Source organism: Elephantulus edwardii, unplaced genomic scaffold (genome assembly GCF_000299155.1).
Source record: "Elephantulus edwardii isolate Elephantulus edwardi_28Jun2011 unplaced genomic scaffold, EleEdw1.0 scaffold00015, whole genome shotgun sequence".
Lineage (NCBI taxonomy): Eukaryota > Metazoa > Chordata > Mammalia > Macroscelidea > Macroscelididae > Elephantulus > Elephantulus edwardii.
Window position 1 is genome coordinate 23,505,974 of NW_006399765.1, and position 22,226 is coordinate 23,528,199.

The 22,226-nt window shown below is 56.9% G+C and overlaps 2 protein-coding genes across 2 annotated transcripts in view; one reads left to right on the forward strand and one right to left on the reverse strand.

Annotated features, from left to right (window-relative positions):
• Positions 1 to 5,799, forward strand: part of PTPN1 (protein tyrosine phosphatase, non-receptor type 1) — a 70,644-nt gene extending 64,845 nt beyond the window's left edge. Inside the window, exons 6-10 of the mRNA XM_006881634.1 lie at positions 473 to 682; positions 1,067 to 1,228; positions 1,826 to 2,046; positions 4,589 to 4,784; positions 5,776 to 5,799. Coding sequence (XP_006881696.1) covers positions 473 to 682; positions 1,067 to 1,228; positions 1,826 to 2,046; positions 4,589 to 4,784; positions 5,776 to 5,799 — 813 coding nt within the window. The remainder of the gene's footprint in view (positions 1 to 472; positions 683 to 1,066; positions 1,229 to 1,825; positions 2,047 to 4,588; positions 4,785 to 5,775) is intronic.
• A 3,768-nt stretch (positions 5,800 to 9,567) lies between these two features.
• Positions 9,568 to 22,226, reverse strand: part of FAM65C (family with sequence similarity 65, member C) — a 30,866-nt gene continuing 18,207 nt past the window's right edge. Inside the window, exons 11-21 of the mRNA XM_006881635.1 lie at positions 21,823 to 21,952; positions 20,097 to 20,669; positions 17,108 to 17,238; positions 16,501 to 16,624; positions 15,706 to 15,841; positions 15,032 to 15,193; positions 14,101 to 14,262; positions 13,524 to 13,726; positions 11,205 to 11,288; positions 9,959 to 10,049; positions 9,568 to 9,668 (exon numbers count right to left, since the gene is read on the reverse strand). Of these exons, the coding sequence (XP_006881697.1) occupies positions 9,568 to 9,668; positions 9,959 to 10,049; positions 11,205 to 11,288; positions 13,524 to 13,726; positions 14,101 to 14,262; positions 15,032 to 15,193; positions 15,706 to 15,841; positions 16,501 to 16,624; positions 17,108 to 17,238; positions 20,097 to 20,669; positions 21,823 to 21,952 (1,897 nt within the window). The remainder of the gene's footprint in view (positions 9,669 to 9,958; positions 10,050 to 11,204; positions 11,289 to 13,523; positions 13,727 to 14,100; positions 14,263 to 15,031; positions 15,194 to 15,705; positions 15,842 to 16,500; positions 16,625 to 17,107; positions 17,239 to 20,096; positions 20,670 to 21,822; positions 21,953 to 22,226) is intronic.

Below are 22,226 nucleotides of genomic sequence, written 5' to 3' on the forward strand. Positions count from 1 at the left end.
CTGTGCTCCTCCCCCGTAGTCTGTGCTCCTCCCCCGTAGTCTGTGCTCCTCCCCCGTAGACTGTGCTCCTCCCCCCGTAGACATGTGCTCGGCCATCATGTCGGGTCCTGTCAGTGGTCAGCCCAGGCAGAGGGTTGTCACAGTACCAGGAGCTCTGGGGGGCAGGGGCAGGGATGGGAGGTGGTGGCATCTCTGGTGCAGCCACATCTGGTGCAGGCCCACATTGGGGAGGGCCCTGTGAGAGTGTTTCCAGCTGAAGGAAGCGTCCTGAAGCTTATTCACCCTCTGCTGCCCTGCTGCTGGCACTGCAAGTGTGGCGGGGCTGGTTGGCGGGGGAGTGGACCCCGGGGGAATCTCCGGGCCTGGAAGCCACCCCGGGTTAGATGATGGGAAGTCACACTGCGTTGACTCAGGACCCTGATTACTGCCTGGTGATTCTCTTCAAATCCTCATGACTGTTTTTCTTTTTCAGACTCAGGAGACTCGAGAGATTTTGCATTTCCACTATACCACGTGGCCTGACTTTGGAGTCCCCGAATCACCAGCTTCATTCCTGAACTTTCTATTCAAAGTCCGGGAGTCAGGCTCGCTGAGCCTGGAGCATGGCCCCATCGTGGTGCACTGCAGCGCGGGCATCGGCCGCTCGGGCACCTTCTGCCTGGCTGACACCTGCCTGTTGCTGGTAAGGAGGTCCCGCAGGTGGGCCAGGCGTGTTGGTGCTCACGTCCCTCCAGGCCTGGCCACAGCTGTCCGTCAGCGCTTCTCTGCCTCAGCCACGCTGGCTTTGACCTTCTGTTTTTCACAACTACTTCTTCCCTCTGGTATAGTTTGTTCATGTGGACGATCTTAAATTTCACGTAGAGTCCAGATAGATCCAGAGAATCCCATCGTCTCCGCTAAGCCCTTCTCAGGCACCAGTGTGAGGTGGCCATGGTTCTGCTGCTTCTCTCACAGGTCCTGGAGTCCTCTGCCCACCCACCCCCAGTGGTCTTTCCAACGCATAAGCTCGATCACAGGACATTGAGACTTAGGGCTGAAAGGATGGTCTCCCCTCTTTCCCTTCCAGATGGACAAAAGGAAAGACCCGTCTTCTGTTGATATTAAGAAAGTCCTGTTAGAAATGAGGAAATACCGAATGGGGCTGATCCAGACAGCAGACCAGCTCCGCTTCTCCTACCTGGCCGTGATCGAAGGTGCCAAATTCATCATGGGAGACTCTTCAGTTCAGGTGGGCATCACTGGCCTCAGGCCAGCCTGGCGTGTGGATTTCAGTAATTCTGAAGAAGGAGGCAGGAAGCTCTCTTGGCAGAGGAAGTTGTACCCTTCCTGTAGCTGGACAGTGTTCGTTTCTTCTTCAAAGCTCAGATAGACACTGTGGCATTTGGACAAGAACAAACTGGGAGGAGGGTAGAGAGAATAGTGCAACAATGAGTGAGTGGAGGCCCAAAATCTCTGTAAATGTTTATGAAAATTAATAAAATATAATTATAGAAAGAAAAAAGAAAAGCAAGAGAGGAGCTAACTGGAGGATAGAGAGAAAAGTGCAACAATGAATGAATGGAAATCCAAAATCTCTGTAAATGTTCATTAAAATTAATAAAATAAGATTTTTTTTAAAAAAAAAAAAAAGCTCAGATAGAGCAGTGATGAACAGGGTGGACTTGGTTCACAAAGATCTCCCCTCCCAGGAGTGTGGCAGGTCACCTGTGGGAGCTTATTAAGGTGTGTCTCTCACACGCACACACGCGCGCGCGTGCGCACGTACATACATCTCCGTCTGCCTCAGGGCCTGAGTGCTCACCGAGCTTCCTTTTGTCCTTTCAAGGAGCAATGGAAGGAGCTGTCCCACGAGGACCTGGAACCCCCACCTGAGCACGTCCCCCCACCACCCCGGCCCCCCAAACGCCTGGAGCCATACAATGGGAAATGCAAGGAGTTCTTCCCCAATCACCAGTGGGTGAAGGATGAGACAGAGGAGGGCCAGGGAGAAGACGTCATCGAGGCGGAAACCAGAACCCCCCTAAATGTCTCCCACGGTGTGGAAAGGTAATGTGATGGGCCTGGCTTGCTGCAAGTGAAGGGAAATGGTCTAGTTTTCAGAAAAGCCTGTTGCTTTGATTATCTGTGGGGGTGGTCTCCTCTGGGCGTGCTGTGCCCCTGAACCCTTGACCCCACAGTGGCCCCTCCCCAGGCAGGACGACTTGCCTGGCCGAAGGTCACTGCGTGGCTCTGGTCTAGCATCGTCCCCTCTGTTGGTCACTGCCTGACTCTAGACAAGCATCGCCAGTGGAGCTCTAGCGCCCCCTTGTGGCGCACACTGGTGGGAAAGGGGCTGCAGCTGGCAGTGACCTTGGCATCGGTCAGCCCTGCAGTGTGAGACTTGGCCACTGGGGGTCCTCTCAAGTTGACAATGCCCTTGCTTCCCTTTGCTTAGTAGTCCACCACTGTAGACTGCACCCCAGGACACCACCTTTTGCTTCCTTAAAGTTTGACAGCACCGATTGAGCGCTGTGATGTGTGTTGGACCCCTGAGGTAGAGGTAACTGGAGCGTAGGCCTGGTTTCCAGGAGCTCCTGATGGGGAGAAGGCAGACCTAAACCAGACTGTGCTGGGGCCTAGGGAAGAGACACTGCTGTCGCGGCTAGTCAGGGAAGACTGCAGGGAGCCGACTGCGGGGACACCGGGACGGACTCAGAGCTGACCCTCTAGCACGTTTTCAGAGGCAATAAATGTCACGGGTGAGATTACCTGTCAGTCTCCCGCAGAGCAGCTGGTGGGTTTGAACTGTGTGCCTTTGGGCTTGCAGCACAGAGACGAGTGAGCCCCAGCTGGAGGCTGCTCCGGGCATGGTGAGGCCACGTGCACGCGGACTCAGCAGCTGTGTAGACATCGTGGAGTGCCAAGCAGGTGGACAGGACACAGGTGTTGAAGTGGGCTCATCTCTGCTGGTGCAAGGCTAGCTGTGAGCTATTCTCCCGGGCCCTGCGTTGGCATCCTCTGCAGCTGGGAGAGGAGCTGTGGGTGTGCTGAGGGCGCGGGGTGGGGTGCATTGGGGTACAGGCTGTCCTGATGTTACAGATGTCCACTCACGAATGACACCTGCTTGTCCTTTAATGGTATTTGGGACTTTGCCCTCGTTTTGAAATAGCTGAGCCACACACTTCACAGCAAGCCCTTCACAGTCACCGTCGTTTGTCGCCTTGAAATCCCTTTTTTTGCTTTATACTCACTCAGAACTCATTAAGACAAAACTGACTCACAGCGCACCCTCTCTTGGGGTCTCCAAGACTGTTGGTCATGTGGGATGAGAGTGTCTGACTTTCTCCATCAGGGCAGCTGGGGAAGTCAGGAGGCAGGGCCCCTGTGCCGGCATCGCCGCTCCCAGCAGCCAAGGCCGCCGATGTGCCTTCTTACGCTAACGTGCGGCTAAGAGCCCCATGCTGCTGTGCTGACTGACTAGCTTCGCCCTGAGAAACCGTCTCACTCATAACCTAGAGGCCCTCTGGACGTGCTCTATACACCCGTGGGCCCTTGCACGGCCAACCACCAGGCTCAGCTTTGCCAGTCTAAACCCATGGACCTGAGTCTCCAGTGTTGTTCGGGCAAAGGCCACTGGAAACAGTGACCTCTGACTTTAGACCAGTGATCCCACACAGAGGCCGTGTGGTGAGCTGAGACCTCACGGCAGTTCGCTTCAGGGAGGCCCTGCCCATTTCTGGGGACTGTCGGGTGCACATCTCAACCTGCAGGCCAGACCCGGTCCAGCCGAGGGCTGATGGAGACCAGGAGGGAGCCGAGAGCCAACGGTGACTTGGAGCCCATGCAGCGTTTCTCTGTGCTGCTCACCCCTGGGGGACAGCTGTGTGTCAGGAAGTGAAAGCCAGAGAGGCCAGGACAGCCTGGAATTGGCCCAGGAACCAAAGTGCTGCTGTACCCCAGGGGTACACCTGCACCCCAGCCTCTGTGACTGTTGTGCTGGCCCTGGAGGGGAGCCTGTGCCCCAGCCTCAGCGAGTGCTTTGTGCAGGCTTTTTCCCATCTCTTATGGAGACGGTACTTCAGGGTCCTGGTGGGCCCAGCGAGATAGATGGTCAGGAGGTGGAGAGGGCATTTCTGGGGACATCGTGTGAGCAGGGCCCTCCTTGCTGCCATTTGGTGGGCAGAGAGGCCCTGCAAAAGGAGGGTAGGGTGACGCCTGCTGGTCACTCCCAGGGGACCCCTCGAGGTTCATACATACCAACCTTGAAGAGTCCCCTGACATGCCACTAGGAACGGTCCTCCCCACAGGATACGTCAGTGCTGGGGACCTGGGGTCTAGTTGTGGCATGGACCCTGTCCAGATCCCTGGCCTAGGAGTCCCCAGGCCCCCAGAACCCTGTCCTGGCTGTGGGTGCCCAGGATGGTGTGACAGGTGGACTAGGAGGCTGCCATCTGTCCTAGCCACCCTCTGAGAGGACTGTCCTTCCAGCCAGCAGCGAAATTGTCACACTATGGGGAGGAGGAAGGGTTCACTTTATCCTGAAGTGATTCCCAGGGTCATGGTCTTGACCCACAGTACGTAATGCACTTCCAACCCTCTGATCCCACAGCCCAAGTCAAGACACTGAAGTTCGAAGGCGGACCCTGCAGGAGAGTCAGCGGGGCACCCTGGCCACTGCACCCACGCCTGGGGAGCCCTCGCCACCCGGGGAGGAGGAGGACAAGGGGCTGGCCCACTGGACGCCCTTTCTGGTCAACGTGTGCATGATCACGGTCCTCACGGCCGGAGCGTACCTCTGTTACAGGGTATGTTTTCACTGACGGACGTGCTGGCTGCAGTGTGTCCAGGACACACCGGCACTAGCCCGTGTACAGAATTGAGTTCTGTGGAAGGATCTGAGCCAGGTCTCAGAGCAAAGCGATGAAAGGTGTTTAGTGTGAACTGTGGCAGGGCTGCAGGAGCGCAAGGAGCGGTAGTGCACTGGCTGTCACGAGCCCTGTGGTCCCAAGAACACGCGTGTTTAATCTCAGGGCCTAACTATTCAGGAGTCAGTAGAGAAAATGCCAAATACGTCTCTCTTCTTTTGTTGTTCATTTGTTTTTGGGGAAAAAAAATAGAATTACAACACATTGTTGTTTTTAAACTTTCTAAAAAGCAGCTTTTTTTTATTTCTGGGGGAATAAAAAGCTGAGGCACTTAGGAAACATTTGTACCCCTTGATGGGGTTCTCAGATGCCAAGTTCAAATCTGATTTCCCAGGGAAGCATCTCAGACGTTTGCAGATCTAAGCGCCTCTGGAGAGAGGGTTAGGGACACTGTCACGGCTCGGTCACCTCACGTCTGCACTCATGCACTGAGAAGGCAGACAGCAAGGTCTTGTCTACAAAATAAAGCCGTTTCTGCTTTTGCTCAGGGTGCCAGGTGGTCCCCCCGCATTTCCCCTTCAAGTGCCATCTTCTCACAGCTGCCCTCGCCACTCCATCCCATAACGGGCGGTCCCCGCGGGCTCCATTGCATTTCCACCCAGTGCTGGCGACTGTCCAGTCCCCGTCATCTGGTCCCCACGCCACATGAGGAATGTGTTGCTGTTCAGGTCAAGGAGGGGAGGACAAGACTCCGACAGGCTTGGGAACCCCCGGGGGACCTGTTCATGGTCCATGGTCACTTCCGCCCGGGTGTCCTCCGTAGGGGTGCTGGCTGTCGGGAACCCCAAGGGCATGACCGGGGCGTGCATGAGTTGGTGGCTCTGCAGGTGTGGTGTCTGGGCTCATCTGAAAATGTTTGGTTTCATTCCAGTTCCTGTTCAACAGCAACACATAAACTGACCCACCTCCACCTCCACTCCACCCACTGTCTGCCTCGTTCGGGGCATCTGGCCAGCTAGTGGGGCACTGTGGTCAGTGAGGGCCACCCCGCCGGACGACAACGCTGGTTCTGCACTAGACCTGCCCTCCCGGCTCGCCGCCTCCTCCTGGTCCGTTCACTCTTCCCTCTCCTCCTGGCTCCTTCCTTTCCCATTCCAGACCCACAACCCCACCCAAGATGATTGGAGCACGTCACCACGGCGGCGTGTCGAGGTGGTGACCACGGCCCCTCCGGGTACGTCCCAGCCCTGAGACCCGAAGGGAGTCTGCGTGTGACCTCACTCCATATTTATTTCATTTTTGTTTCTTTTCTCCCCCAAAAGTGTCCACAGTGCACTAGCGTTTTCCTGAACCAGTAACGTATTAAAGATTTTCCATGGCAGCCTTGCATCAAGGGCTTTCTCAAAAAGTACAATAATGAATCCTCAGGTAGAACTGGCAGGGGAGACTTGGGGAGCCTGCTGTGTAGACCAGTCCTGGGAAGGAGCCGTTGTCAGTAGTCTGCTTTGGTGCTGCTGGGTAACGAGAGAAGAGCTTCGGCTATTCTGTAGAGCAGTGGCGTAGTATATAATGAACACTTGATGTTTAAGACACAGGAGGTGAGATCACTGTCCCGGCTCCTCTCCTCCCCGTTACCTGCTCGAAGCTTCTTTTCCGTCACTGCTCTCCTCTCTGTCAGATGCATGTCAGGTCTCCCGTGTCCCGATGAAACTTCACGTGCTTGAACGAGACGCGTAGCCTTCTGCTTACTGATGGGCCCGTGTCCGCGTCCACTCCGCATGACCTGTCAGTCCGTGATGTGGCTCCAGAGGCTGGGGCTGGAGTAGGGATGTTTCCCGGGAATAGACACTTGATCCTGGCACCACACTCTGGTGACTTCCTGGTGAGCCCAGCCTGCCCTGGCCCAGCCGGGCCCCACCGGAACTCCGACATTCCAAGGGTATGGGAAGCCATATTCACACCCCAGCAGGGGCAGCCAGGCGAACAGGGTGGCCCCACTCACCTTTGGGATCAGCCTCCCCTCTCCGAGGTCGCTCTCACCTGGAGCAGACTGGGACACGGAAGCAGGGCAGCCGACGGGATCCACAGCCTGGAAGGGGGCCCCTGGCGCTGCCCCGGGCGCCCACTCTGCCCTGGGCGTCCACTCTGCCCCCGGTGCCCCCTCTGCCCCGGGCCTTGCTGAGGACTGGTTCCAGGCAGCCCGTGGGGACTCATGGTGCTCACACTCTTCCTCAAGGGGACGAAGACCTCCGCATTTGATTGGTGGCTTTTTTAACAAAACAAAACCCGAGGCAGCTGTGGCTCACGAGCTGCCCCCTCGCCAGCATTTTCACGTTTTGCCTTTCACGCGTTCGATGCCAGTGCAGGCCAGTCATGCGGCCCTGCAGAGCCCTGGGAGGAGGCGTGGGGGCCTGGCCCTCCGCGCAGGGAGTGGCCTTGTCTGTCTGTTCTGTCCTCTCCATGTATGTACTGGTTCGGCTGTGTGTATATAGTAGTGTTTTAAATGGATGTACTGGTTGACCCTCCTGTCCCTGGCAAACCGGTGACTTTCCATCTCATCACGCGTGTTAGAGTTAGTGAGCTGCTCTGCTTGATGCCTTAAGCCGATATTTACTCCTCAGGCCGTTATTTTTCACAATGGTCAGAGAAAAAACACATTTTTACAGAAATTTAAGGAGAGGGAAAAAAACAAAGCAAAATGAGAAGCTGAGGTGTTTTGGCCTAATGCCTTTTCAGGGGTGTGTACACGGATGCATGGTGGGGGCGTGTCTCAGGGTCGTCCGTGACCTCGCAGAGCTGTCCACCTGTACAGTTTGCCAATTTGCCGTATCCATGATGGGTTTGCATTTCAGTTGCAACAATAAATTTTTTTTTCTAAAGAACCCGGATTTGGGGTGCTTCCCATTTCTTTGCTTAAAGGATCAGAACCAGGGTGGGCCGCCCCCCTTTCTTTCCATCCCTCCTGATGTGAAGCAGATGTTACCCGTCGAGTGTTTGTGTTTCAGCTGGGAATCACAAGGGCTTCTCCGCGCTCTGCGGGCGGCAGGGCTGGGCAGCTTCCGTGACTCGTGAGCGCGTTTTACAGTTGAGACGTTTTCCTTTCAAAAAGCCCCAAGAACAGAATCTCCCTTTGGGTGTCCACCTGGGGAACTGGAGTAACTTGACACAGAGCAGTTGTTTGAAGAATGGTTTCGCCACTGCGGGGAAGATGGACAGTCACTCGGCCCAGGCCACGCGCCCTGGGGCCTGCCACCTTCAGCAGGTCCGAGTCCCGGCTGATGCAGACGGGCGTTAATAGTGAGACTGTCCAGGAAAAGCAGCATAGTCTTGCTTTTGTGCAAAAGTAAGTTACATGAGTGCCTCTTTAAATGAGTTTTTAACTTTATTTTGAGACAATTCGGGCCTTGTGAAAACAACCACTTTCCCCTGACTTGCTCCTGAACTGCTGAATAAAAAAAACAATTTAAGGTAACATTCGTCAGCCCTGTCTCGGGTCAGGTGAGCATGAAGACCTTCTGAGGACTTGAGAGCCGCTTGCGGTGACAGTATGTCAAACTCAGATCTTTTTAGTTACTGAAAAACTTGTTATTTTGGCTTCCACACAGAAGTGGAATCTCCGTGTAACTTGGAACAGAAATGAGCTGGCCTGGTCATGGCATGTTCATCACGTGTAAGCTTGTCAGGGGCTGTAGGGAGAGGGCCACGCCACACAGAGGCTGCCCCCTCGCGCAGTGCCTGTGAGAGGGAGTACACGTGGGGACAGTGAGGTGGCCTTGCCCCAGCGCACCCCTGGGGTAAACAACCCCTCCTTTATAATTTTTTCAGAGAAAATGAAACATCACTTAAAATATTTTTTAATAGAAATTTCAGAAAACCAGACATATACACAAAGGCAAATAAATACTAAATTAACTCCCCCAAAAAAGCACAAAATATTTATAGGAAGTTTAAATGAGAACATTGACATTACAGAGCTCTCTGGACGCAGATGTTGATAGCAACATCTGAGCCCAGCTTAGGCCAAGAGCCCGGGACATATGGGGAACTTTAATAGCTTTATCTTTAAAGCAAAGTGCTCATAAGTGAGATCTGCAAGCAGTTTAAGGCTTCTAAAGCAATTGAAGTCATAGGCCTGAAACTGATTTGTTTCAAAAGTTGGTCTTAGTTTGTTTCATTCCTGAAGATGACACTGCAGGGGGCCCTCCAGCCCTGGAGCTCCTGAACGGTGAGAAGGTGGCAGCACTAGGGGCCTCAGCTTGGGGTGAGGGGGTGTGGGAAGGCCAGCTCGGGAAAGTGACCACTGGCTTGCAGCTGAAGTAACTCGGGTCCCTTCCTTAGTGGCTAGCCGGCCTGCTCCTTGGTCCCAAACACTGTCCCCACGGGATTGACCGAGCCAGACTCCTGAGCCAGTGGTGGGAGGGAGGCCACAGGTCAGCACATGTCAACCAAGCATCTCATTTAAGGCCTCGCCTTGCCTGGCCGCTTCCTGCCAGGGTTGCCAGGCACTGACCCAGCACCCTGTCCGGGGCCTGGGACGGTCAGACATGCTCAAGCCCAAGGGGCCACCATCCAGGCCCACTGGGCAGCCTTCTCGGTGTCACGCTTCGTCTTAGCTGCTTCTGTAGAGGAACAGCTTGGTCAGTCTGACTCCCTCACCCGATGCCCAGTCGCCGCGTTGAGGCAGCAGGAAATAGGCTGCGGGGCGCCTGCCAGCTGAGGATTTTTAAAACACCGTGATTTCAACGTCCGCCTCCGGGCAGAAGGCTTCTCTTGGCTGGGAGCTCATTTTGTCCATCTTCTCAAAAGCTAAGCGTCCTTTTTCCCCTGAAAAACATCACTGTCACTGCTTGTCCCCACTGGTGTCCCGTTTTGCTGCCATGGGGACATCAGGGGCTCCCACCCGGGGCCACCTCCACATCTAGATGGCAGTGGCTGGATTTTGAGGTTCTCAAACTGACACTGGAGAAAAGCCCTCAGTGCCCTGCCCAACCCCCAACCATGAGGGTGGACTTCAGTGGCCAAAGTGCGGTCACACGTGGAGGTCGGCTCGGGGCACCCACGGGGGACGTGCCAGCCCCTACTACATGGCACTGAGGCAACAGGTGAAACTTTACCGAAGGACAGTGTGGTCTCCCGAGCTGCTGCCCGCACCTCCTCCAGGTCCGACTGGCACAGGCTGGCGATCTGGTCAATGCTTTCTATTCCCTGCGTGGGGAGGGAAGGGGGACACACTGATTTAAAATGTACACTCTACTTCTGAGTCCAGCAGGGCCAGGACTAGGCGGACCCTGGGGTTGACCCTGAGGTCGTTCACAGCACCACTGGAAGCATCTCATCTTCAGTCCTGACACCCAGAGGCCAGACTGTCCTTGGGAGCTCGCCTGCGGGTCAGCTGCCCGCCTCACCTCCCCTCGTCTCCAGAGCCACATGAGAGGCCTGGCCAAGCTCTTGCAGCGTGGGGGACCCCACAGCTCCCCACTGACCCTTAACCCTTTCCCACATTCTAACACATGCTCCTCAGAGATGACCTTGCCGACCCCTTCCAGCACGAACAGGTGAGCCACCTGAACCAGCAGTAGTGATTTTTCATCCACCAAGATACTTCCAGACCCAGAAGACACTGAGATAATATGGGTGTCACAGAGGTGTAAGTGGGTCTCAGCAGTGTCATCCATCACCTTGGCCCAAGGGTAACATTTCTGGGATGTCCAGCCCAGCCTAACCTAACAGAAAGGTTGACAGTTCAAAACCCCCCAGCTTCTCCGTAACGATTCACAGCCTCAGATGCCCCATGGGGCTGTTCTACCCCGTCCTGTCACAGGGCCCTTAGAATCGATTCCACAGCAGTGGGTTTGACTTGGGGTTTGGCCTGAGGAACTAGCCAAAAACTCTAAATTTTTCAAAAGCTTTGTGTTCAGAGATGAACCAAAAAGGGGAAATGCAAGTGCAGGACTGGAGGTGCGGCCAGCCTCGCACACGCTGTGTCCACTGAAGCCGCACGGAGTGTCACCACGAGGACCCGCTGCAGGTCCCCGAGCAAACGCCAAAGACGTGCCAGACGTCACCCGTGTTTCCGCCAGGTGCCGGGTTATTTTTCCTCCCGCTTCTGTATGTTGTACTCTCTTGTTTTAACAATGTATTGTGCTTTCTACAAAGTATTCTCTGGGAGAGTCGGAGTGAGGGCCACCTGTTCGACCCCCACATCTGGAGCCTGAGACCAGCTCGTGAGAAACACTTTTTTTCCTGTGGCTGCTTTCATTTCCCCCTTTGGGCCCCAGTGGCACCGTTTTGAGGATGAACCCCAGCATTGCGCCTAGCAGGCACCCCAGCCCCTCACTTAGCAGGGGGCCCATGGCTTACCCTGAGGTGTCTGAGCGCCACGCACGCGGCCTGCTGGAGTTTGGGGTCGGCCTCGGTCAGGGCATTGGTGTAGAACAGCAGTGCCTGGAAGAGGGGGTGCCAGGAGCTGGGAGGAGCCAAGGCTCTCGGGGGGCTCACGGTAAACGATGAACCCCTTTGTCTCAGCACAGATCATCTAACCAGTGCACACAGCCAGGCGCTGCACGGCTGATCCGTCACAGCTCCGGGACCCGAGCTGGTTTACTGTGTGGTGGGCTGACCTTTCCGAAGATTGATTCTAGCAAACGGGCTCAGGCATGAAATCTCGAGTCATTCTTAATAAAATGAGGGAAGATGGTTTTACCTAGTGCTTCAGCAGCTGCTCTGCAGGAAAAGGATGGAGGGGGGGTGTGTGTCTCCTCATGATTTACCGCCTCTGAAAACCCACGGGAGGGTCAGCTATGGGCCGGCTCCGACCCAACATCACATGACCACATTTCTCAAACATTCTGGGACAGTGTACTTAAAACGCTAAATCCAGAGAACTCACGCTACCCAGTTTGGCAGCTGGAAGAATCAGGTGAGGCTGCTGCCTGAGCCCGTATTAACGGTCTCTCCTGCCCCAATTGGACCACAGACCCAGGACACAGTCACTTCACTAGGCCTAACTCCAGCGGAAAATAAAGCTGGTACCAGCTGCACATCATGGACAGAGAGATTCAGGGGAAGGGGGGATACCTGCCCACAGGTGAGCCCAGCTCTGCCTGTGAAGAGACAATCCAGGAGCGAATTTAAGTCCACTCTTGGCTGGTGGCCGCCCCTTCAGCAGCAAGATCAAGGAGGCAGCTGGCCAGGCTGTGCTCCGAGGAACTGGTGTCCAGAGCTCGGCTTGGCCGCTCCCCACAGCATGAGGGACCGTTGCCCCTCCCGAGGCAGCTCTGTGAGATCTGCCTGCTCCTTTCAGAATGGAGGAGTCTGGAGAGTGCGGATCTAGAACCTTCCACCTCCAGAGGCAGAGTGGTAAGAAAAGTCTGGTCACAGTGGTACAGGAATCCCTCCCTGTGTCTCACAGGGAAGTGGCCTCTCCAGCACCCAAACCGAGGTGGCCGAGGGTCTGTCCTTAAAGTGCACGGTCACTGTAAGTGCTTACAGGCGCATGGAGCCTGCAGAGTCATGTTCCACATCCCACTTTGATGGAGAGCAACTGGGGCTTCAGCCACGTGTGCAAGCAGACATCCAAGCTGCAGCTGAGGGTATGCTGCCGTCCAGAGGAAAGGCGTGTGCAGATCAGCGCATAGGATCCCTTGCTCTGGGGCAGAGACGCATGGCCCTCCCCCCTCCATAACCTGACACTTGCTCTGCTGTAGAAACTTTGTCCTCTTGGGTGGACTGGAGCCAGGATCAGCTGCCTGCCTTAGCTCTGCACGCCACCCTCATCAAGGAAACGAGGAGCCTGAGGTCAAATGAAGCTTGTGCCTCCTTGTTTTCAGGAAATCTAGGTCCTGTTGTTGTGTACCGTCCAGTTGGAAACAACCCATAGCTGACCCTCCAGCAGGTTTTCAGAGGCTGTTTGCTAATCACACAGGAGGAGACTGCCCATCCTCCAAGAGGATTCAAACCCTGTGCCTTCAGAATTGCAGCTCAGTTTCTTACCACTGGGCCACCAGAGCTCCCTAGATCCTATTAGACAAAGAATTCAGATTCTTTAGCAACAAGTTGTGAAGAAAAGGACAACAACATAACTCAGATTATAAAAGACCCTTGATCGTTCAGATGCACATACTTAAATACAAGTGAAATTGGATGCCCAGGGCTTGCTTCAGATCCATACGGGTGCGGTGGGTGGGGAAGGATAGTGGGTGCTGGCTGGGCTCAGTGATGGGTGAGTGTGCATATCCAAATCGTGGATAAAACAGTAATAGCCCAGGGGTGCCTGCCCCTGGGAGCTTGTTGGAAACAGCCCCAGAGATTTTCGCTTAGGAGTTGAAGCAGAGATCCGCTGGGACCCCAGGATCATCTCTGCCCATGTCGGAGGATCTTCACAGATCCAGGGCCCAAGTGTTTGGTAGACGGCTTGCAAAACAGCAGACCAACTGGAGTCGCTGGGGGTAGCAGCCACATTCACCCATAAGGTGGTGGCCCAGAGACCAGACGCACATCCAGCTTCAGAATACTGAGGTAATGACTCAACACCTGTGTCTGGGGGTTCCCTGCACCCACAGCACAGCACAGACCCCACCCCAAGGTGGCAGGAGGGCCATGCTGATGTGTGGTCACCCGAGGGGCAGACGCAGCCTCTGCCCTTAACGCTGTATCACCCCAGCCCGCCGCACCCCCTACCTTTTCCCGGAAGCTCCTGTTCCTGGCAGCACCAGCCAGGCGCGCGCTGGCCGCTCTGCACACGCGCGGGGCTCCGTCCAGTTGGAGCAGGGCCCAGGCACACAGGGTCTGGGGCAGGGGCTGGAGCTGGCCCAGCCGCTTCCCCTGCAACTTCTTGACCGTCCTGGCCCGGCCCGGGCACTGTAACTCCTCACCCAGCGTCACTGGAATAGAGAAGACGCTGTCTGGTGCCCTTTCTGCTCCGACCATGGGGGCACAGCCCTTGGGGTCAGGGTCCCCGGGGTCCTTCCCAGGGGTGCCTCCCCAAGTCTCTGGGAAGATGTTACAGCAGAGGCTCCAACACCCTTATTATGGGTGAGATTGCAGATGATGCTTACAGGGTTCCGGCCTGCAGAGGGGACCCCTGTGTCCTGCTCCAGCCACCCCCTCCCTTGGGAGCTTGACTTCACCAGAGGCTGAATGTGCAACAAGGTGTGACCTGAGTTTGCAAAGAACAGCTGCAGGGGCCCGAGGACAGTCTGACTCGGCCTGCAGCTCCCCCAGCAGCAGGGGGGCCGCCTGCCTGCCCCAGCCCTACCTTCCTTGGTCAGCTGGGCGAAGTGCTTCTCCAGGTCAGAAACGCCCTGCCTCTGGAGGTAGTTGTGGAACTGGAACCAGGTGACGGTCTGCTCCTCGGGGGGCCCAGATGTGGGGAGCAGCCCCCCACAGCTGAGCACCTGCTCCAGGAGTCTGCGGCACACTAGGGAGAGCAGGAGGGGGTGCCTGAGGTAGGGTACCCCCACAGAGGCCCACCCTGGCGCCATGGAGCTCCTCGGCTGGGCCAAGGCCTACAGTGTCAGAAAGCAACGCAAGAGAGCCGAGCAGGAGACCCAAGACCTTGAATGTGACCGTCCCGTGCCCCGGAACCTGGACCCCTTAGAGATGGGGCCTGGGAATGCCCACAAAACCAGACCCACTGCCAGCGAGTGGATTCTGACTCACAGCGACCCCATGACCCGTGGGACTGAGCAGAAATGCCAGGGGTGGGGGGGAAGGAGGGCAGGTCCAAGGCTGTGATCACAGACGTGATCGGCTGCATCTTCCTCCCTCTGAGCAGCCGGTGGGTTCAAACCACCAACTTTTCAGTGAGTAACTGAGTGCTTCACCGCTGTGCCACCAGGGCCCCGTGTGGTGACAAGCCGCTGTGAGAGTTTAAGAGCCACAGCCCGGGCACTGCCACCGTGCCCTTCAGCAGGGAGGAGCCCCAGCCCCGCTGTCTGGGGGAGGCCCACCGGCACTCGGCCACCCCCGTGCCAGCCTTGCCAGTTGCCCCCCAGCAAGTCCTGGGGGAGCCATGAACCCCGTCCCAGGAAGGTGGTCCCTTCCTCTGCTTGTGTTTGTCTGCAGCTTCACGGGCACCCCCAGTGGCCACGCTGCCCGCCCATGAGAGGGGAGGGCATGAGGACACCACATGAGGATGCGGCCTCTGACCCCTTCAGCCCGCACCCCAGGTGGCAGGGGACACTCACCTATCTCCAGCTGGCCTGGGTACTTCCCTCGGACCCTGTGCACGAATGTCGTCTTGAGCTGGTTCAGCAGCGCTGTCGCGGGGCACGACAGGACCCCGCCGGGCCCCGTGCAGCCCCTCCACAGCTTCAGACACCCCTTCCTCCGGGAAGCCAGTGGGAGAACTGTGGGCAGAGGCAGTGCTGAGGGTGGGCAGGAAGACCCTGCCATGGGGTCCTGGGCTGGGAAGGCCCCTGGGCGCATCCTGAGCAGATTCAGCTCTGCACCTTTGGGGGCCACCACCTCCCATCCAGGTGACAACTCCGTGCCACCAGTGTCCAGGACACACAGCCTGGGCTTCCTCCTGGGAGACCAGGGGGCGGGGGCATGTGCCAGAGGACTCCTGGGAGGGGGATGTACAACTGAAATGTTGGGCCCTGTGTTCTGGGGTTACACCATTGACCCCTATCCGGTGGCCTTCCATTCTGCAGATGGGTAAGCTGAGGCTCCGAGAGCTCAGTCGGTGCTGCCCAGCCGCCCCGTCCCTCCCACCACGTGTGAGTGAAGTCCCCGTGCAGCCGCTGTCCCAGCTCCTGAGCTCTGGCTGTGGGGTCCCAGGGAGGCCAGCCGCGGTCACGCCGTGCCCGTCATACGCCACTCACTCACGTACGCCACCCCGAGGAGGGCAGCTCCTTACTTTCATCGATGGACACCGCCTTCCTGACCTTCTCAAAGTCGAGCCCAGAGATGGTTTCCAGGACTTGCTTTTGCTGCACCGCTTCCTCCAGGAGGCATTCCTCGAGCATCCTGGACAAGTTAGGGGTGGCCAGTTTCTGCAAAGAGGCCCACCGTGGGTCAGCGTGGAGCACACCCTCAGATGTCATTGCCCCTGCTTCCGGTCTACTCGCTCCTGTCCCGCTGGGGGCTCCCTTTCATCTGAGGACCCTGCTCCCCACTCTTTGACTGGAGGCTGAGCCCACACAGGTGTTGGACAATCGCCACACTCCATCCTGCAGGGGCTCCTGCATCGAGAGAACCAGGGCTTCCACACAAAGCCACCTGACCCCATTCACAGAGGTGGCTGGACCGGCAGGAGATGGGTGGGAGCCACCAGGGACCGCCCTTGCCATCAGTGGGCGCTGCCCTCCCTGAAAAGAATGCCAACTCACTAAGGACAGCAGAGCTGAGAGGGAGAGACCAGAGTGGTGGCGTATAAGTCCCTGGATCCAGCTGGGCCTGAAGCCCACCTTGGAATCTGTCAGTCACGGTAGTCCATGGGTATTCCTTTTGGCTGAGCCTACGTGGCTGGGGTTAGTGTCATCTGCAGCTGAAATGGGCTCCGCCACAGCCTTGGCCCCGGGCTTGGGCAGTAGCAGCGCCACATGATGACTCACCTCGACCCTGGCTAGCACCTCACTCAAAGAAACCCCCTAGGTTCCTCCACCCTTGGCTCCTTCCAGATCATTCCATGCCCAGACCCGCCCTCAGCTACCTGCAGCAGAGATTTGCACACTTGGAGATGGGCCGTCAGCAGCACGTCCAGTTCTGGGGCACCGGTGGTGAGACCCCTGGACGACGCCCGCAGCAATGGTGGCGGAGGTGGGGTCCTGGCCTTTCTGAGTTGGGTTGAGAAGGACAGAATGACCATTTCCATCAGAATCCCTGCTTCTCCAGAGCTCTGGGTCAGGGAGGCCTGGGTCCCGGGGAGAAACCGAGGAGAATATGAAGAGAAAGAAACCCCAGGAGTGGGGCTTCTGTGGCCCAGGATGGGGCCCCATCTTCCCAGCGTGTCTGGGTCGGAGTCAGAAGTTTACACCAATTCCAGCCCTGTGACTTGGTCAAGCCTGCCTCCCTGAGCCTCAGTGTTCTCATCTGGAAAGTGGGGGCAGGACTCGCAAGCTCAGAGGTTTGCGAGCAGGTGCCGTGTAGTCAGTGGGAGTGTCCAGCAGTGGCCTGCGGCCATGTTCACTCAGTGGTCACCCAGCAGGGAAAAGGTGGGGGACATGGGAGAAATGAGCTAGGAGGCTGACAGAAAGTGCATTCTCGGGGATGAGGAGCAGGGGCCCCAGGCCACTGACCCTGCGGGAGGGAGCACTCACCGGGGACCCTGGGAGCCCCCGAACAGGGCCAGCTCGTCCGGGGCGACGTCGGCGTGGAGGAAGGCGAAGCTCTCCAGGATGCACTGCATCAGGCTCTCGGCCGAGGTGTGCTCCGGGCGGGCGCTGTGGGGCTGTGGGCAGAGCGGGGGGCCCTGAGGGTGGCGGCATGCTCACCCAGACATGCTCTGGGGCTCTTGTTCCTGCCCCGCATGGGCCCCAATCACCACACTGTCCACACGCTGACCTATGGACAGTAGTGTCTTGTCAGCTGCCCTGGCTTGCCTCCAGCCTCTGCTCTCAGGGGCCAGGGGCAGTGATGGTGGGGCCAGGAGCCCCATGGCTGAGACAGGAAATGGACCAGAAGAGTCTCATGGTCACTCATGGGACAGGGAAGGTGGCAGGACTGAGCGGACAGGTGGAGTGGGGACAGCTACTGTGCTGGCCCAGCTGCTGGCTACCACGTGGGCACAGTGCTGTCAGGGGTTAGTGGTCATGAAGACTGACAACACAGCCCATATGTCAGAGCAGAAAGAACAAGGCCAGGGCAAGACCTGCTGCCTTGTCCACTCAGTGGGTGACGTAGCACAGACAGGGCGGGGACAAACGAGCAGGAAGCAGAGGCTGCATCTTGGCACTCAGGGACCAGCAAGGAGACTCTGATGCAGCCCCAAGAGCAGAAAGAGGCACCCCGAGAGCAGGGCTTGATGCACCGCTCCCACTGGTCATCAGAGCCCCCCACTGCCGTCCTGTCCTCGGCCTCAACACTTCGAAAACCCCCACTGGGGGCTTGGGTCCTCCTGGCCACGGTCCATGGCTCAAGTGCAGGGCTGGTTCACACACACACGCGCGCGCACGCACACACACACACACACACACCATCCAGGCTTCATCCTCCCACCCCACCCTACCCGATCCATGGCCCATGGCTCAAGTGCAGAGCTGGTTCTCACACACACACACAAACACACACACACACACACCATCCAGGCTTCATCCTCCCACCCCACCCTACCCGATCCATGGCCCATGGCTCAAGTGCAGAGCTGGCTCTCACACACACACACAAACACACACACACACTCTCTCTCTCTCTGTCTGTCTCTCTCTCTCTCTGTCTCTCTCCCTCTTCCCCCCCGCCCCCATCCAGGCTTCATCCCACACAGAACACCAGAGGTTCACTCTGAGCTGATCACACCCTGCGTGCCATGCCTTCATCCTACAGGTGGGGCCAGAGGGAAGCCCTGAGGAGAGGGAGCACAGGTGGGCTGCCTTTTATTGTGCTGAGCAAACTGGGTGCTTCACACATTGAACGTCTCGTACCCCCGAGTGGAGTGAGTCTTCCCCACAGCACGTGCACATGGTGTGTCCCATGTCATACTGTGGCCATTCTCACAACACGCATAAGCCTGTTACATGCACTAGCAAACCCCAAAATTCATGGAACTCCCCTTATTGTTGCACTTGCTTTACTGTGGTGGGCCAGAAGAAAACTCACAGTCTCGTCAAGGTGTGTCTGCACTAAGAATAGAGGTAAAGGTTTCATTTCTTGATAGCAAAACATGTAAGTATGTGTAACATATATAGATACATACACAAATGTACTCACATATACACAGGTTACACAGATTATACAGAGGTACACAGATTACATATACACACATATACAAATACAAACAGATAATGTGTATGTCTGTAACTATTCTTTAAAAAAATCAAACCGTGGCCCGTCATCATTTTTAAAGAGCCCTGGGAGTGTAGTGGTTAGGCATTCAGCTATGAAGATAGGAAGGCTGGTGGTTCAAATATCATCAAATGCTCCACAGGACATCACAGCCTGAGAAGGACTCTCAGAAATTTCCTTTCTTGCTTGTGGGATCACTGTCGGTCGGAATCAACTTGATAGCAGGAAGTGTGGCTTAGTTTACCAAAAAATAAAAGTTCCTTAAAGGCGTTTAAAATCTGATGGACTGGTAGTTAAGGAGTTTCACTGCCAGCCCAAACCTAGGCGGGCATTAGAATCCACCAGCGAAAGATGTGCAGTTTCCAGCCTCTGGAAACCCACTGGCGGGTCAGCTGTGAGTCTGTCCTACTTGGTGACAGTGTGCTGAGTTGAACTGACCCATTAATGGAACTGTTTTAAGATCTCTTGGAAAAACAAGTGTGATCTTTCTAAACACATGTGTGACAGAAGTTTGGTGCTAGCAGTTAAATTGTTCTACATTTTTTTTAAAAAAAGCTGGCATTGTTTCTTCAAGCTTGTTTTTCCCCAAACCTGAGGCAGCGGTGCACAGTGGGCTTCACTAGACGTGCAGGGCCATGATGGGGCACCTTGTTTCCTTTCTCCTGTGCTACGTGGGTGCTAATGCTGTGGAAGGGTGCTGAGCAGACAGAATGAACGTTTGCGGGTGGCTGTTAGGGGCCTTGGAACTCTCTTTGTGCCAGTGTGTGTCCTAGATGGAAGAGAATGGTGTCAGAAATCAACTGATGTGTAAGTAGGTGCTGGTGTTATGCATTTTATTTCATATACATTTGCATAAACAGAAAATTGGAGTAAGCTGCCCAGAGAGGCCTCTGAGAGCCACTTGCCCCTAACCTCCCCTTAGCGGGGACTGGTGATGCCATGGCCTTGTTAAAGGCAAACGTGGGTGGGGTGAGGCAGGCTGGCTGTAGGGACCGCCTCACGTGGACAAGTTAAGCTGTTCCATTGTCCGGAGTGGGGAGGTGTGCCCTGGGGCCAGCTTCTGGATGGACGGGGAACTAGCCATCCTCTCTGTTCCCCGTTCTCCTCTTAAAACTGACATTCACTTGAGTGTGTGATCCTCCCAGCCCGAGAAGGGCCACTGTCGCTCCACTAATCAGTGAGGAAACCAAAGCCAAGCACGGTCCTACGGGGTGCGACCAGGGTGTCACCTGGACTGGCTGGCCCAGAGCCCTCTCCCAGTCACCATGCATCAGCCAAGCAGGCGCTGCCCGGCATGGGTGGCCCTACCTTCAGCCTGTCCCTGAAGCCAAGGACCTGGTACTCCAGCTCCCGGAGCTGGGGCTGGGTGGGGGCCGCAGATCTCAGTAAGCCCAGCACCTCCTGCAGCGGCTGCTCCAGGGCCAGGCCAGGAGTGTCCATCTCATCCTCGGTCTCGCCTTCATCCAGGTCTTCCCGGGGGCCCAGGATCTCACAGCTGTACAACGGGGAGCCCCGTGGCATGCTGGGACTCTCCACGCCCAGGTCCCTCCAGCCAGGCCGCTCCACAGAGGAGCCTCCTGCCAGCTGGGCCACCTCTGGCAGAAGGCCCAGAGGAGGGGGTTCCTCTCGGGCCTCCTCCTCAATGCAGGTATTAGGGCCTAGTGCCAAGGGCAGGAATCCCACATCTGAGGTAGACGCCGACGTGCTGGTCTCAGTATCCCGGGGGTCCTCAGAGCTGAAGGAGTCCATCTCAGGCAGCTCCTGGCTCCGGCTGTGCAGGCTGGGCCCCCGAAGGTCATTGTCGGACAGGTAGCTGAGAATGGAGGTGGCCCTCGGGCTGCCCAACACCAAGGCCTGCTGTGGTGGCTGCTGCAGGACAGACTGACAGGGGACACACAGAGCCACCCTGCTGGCCACTCAGGGAGCCCTCGAGGGGCTTCCTTCCACCCAGATGCCCACTCTACACACTCACGTGCTCTGGGTGGCTGAGGCCCACCAAGCTGCCCTGGAGGGCTCTGCCTGGTCCCCACCGTCACCATGGACTCCCTCCTCTCTGGCCTCTGAGGCTCCTTCCTGCACCTGCCCCTTGGGACTGATGCTCAGCCTCCCAGGGCCTCTGCGCTACCCCTCACCTCCCCATGTCCTCTTTCTCCAGGTCCTATCTGAGAACCCACTTCCGGCCTCTATTTGAATTGGCAGCCCCCTACTTCCTCCAGCAGTGCCCCTCACCCCTGCCTGTTTCACTAGGTGTCCTTGATGTCAGTCCCTGGCTGTGCCCAATGTCAGCTCCCTGAGGGCATGGACCTCACAGGGCCAAGGGCAAAGCCTGGCACGTCATTCTGAATGAGTGAAGTGAACAGATGAATGAAGGATGGATGGTACACTCCCCGCGAGTCCCTTATCAGAGAAGCAGCAGTTGGTGTTCACCTGCCCGCATTTAACCCCACTGCGCCCCCAGGTGGTGGTCCTGTTCACTCCAGAGAGGCTCCAGCACTGGGCCGTCAGCAGACTGCCTGGAACCTCAACTCTCCGCTGTGCCCCTTCCCTCAACAACCTGACCAATGGTGACAGTCGGCGTCCACCCAGGACTGCCTCTTTCCCAGGCCATCTCCCTGTTTATTAGCTCACTAGTCCCACAGACACACACTGCATTCTCAATTCTCCACTGTGGACACCGATGTCCAGAGAGGCCGGGTCACTTGCTCAGGGTCATGCAGCAGGTGTGAGAGGCAAAGTGTGAATTTAGCTGTGTGGCTTCAGCATCGTGTTCTTGGCCACAGACCCACCAGACAGCCCAGTCCAATCAGGTGTCTGAGAGAGCTGGCCAGGCCAGGCCCAGGTTCCCGCTCAGGGAACCACATGGACAGCTGAGGAAAACCCTGGCAGAGGCCCCAAAAGAGCAAGGTGGAACCTGGGCTCCTGCACCCTGGGGTGCAGCGGCTCAGCCTCGGCCCTCTGCACATCCTTGCTGAACCCTGGGAATGTCCCCCTGACACTGCAGGCCCGGCTATGCCCCGGGGAGCGGGCCACTCACCAGGTAGTACCTCTCCCTGAAGCTGGGTGTGCTTGGAGGTGTCCAGTTGTACAAGGAGCCCTTCCTGCCCCCGACAGACAGCCTGCCCGAGGGGCTGGGTGACATCAGGCAGCTGTCAGCATCAAACGGGCTGGAGAGAAGGGCAGAGACAGACCGACTCATCAACACCCAGGGGCAGCATGGACGTGGCCACAGTCCCTTGTGCAGCCTCCCTCTCACAGGGACAGTGGGTATCGGGCACACTGTGTGGGAGGGGTTCCCCTGCACCCTACATGTGTCTCGCCCACCTTCCCGTCAGCCCACAGAGGTGGGAGGTGAGGCGATGGGAAGCTGAGAGGGTGGCCTAACACATGGCTGTGGGGACCCCAGGTTTGGATGCCCCCACAGACCAGAAAGGAGAGGCC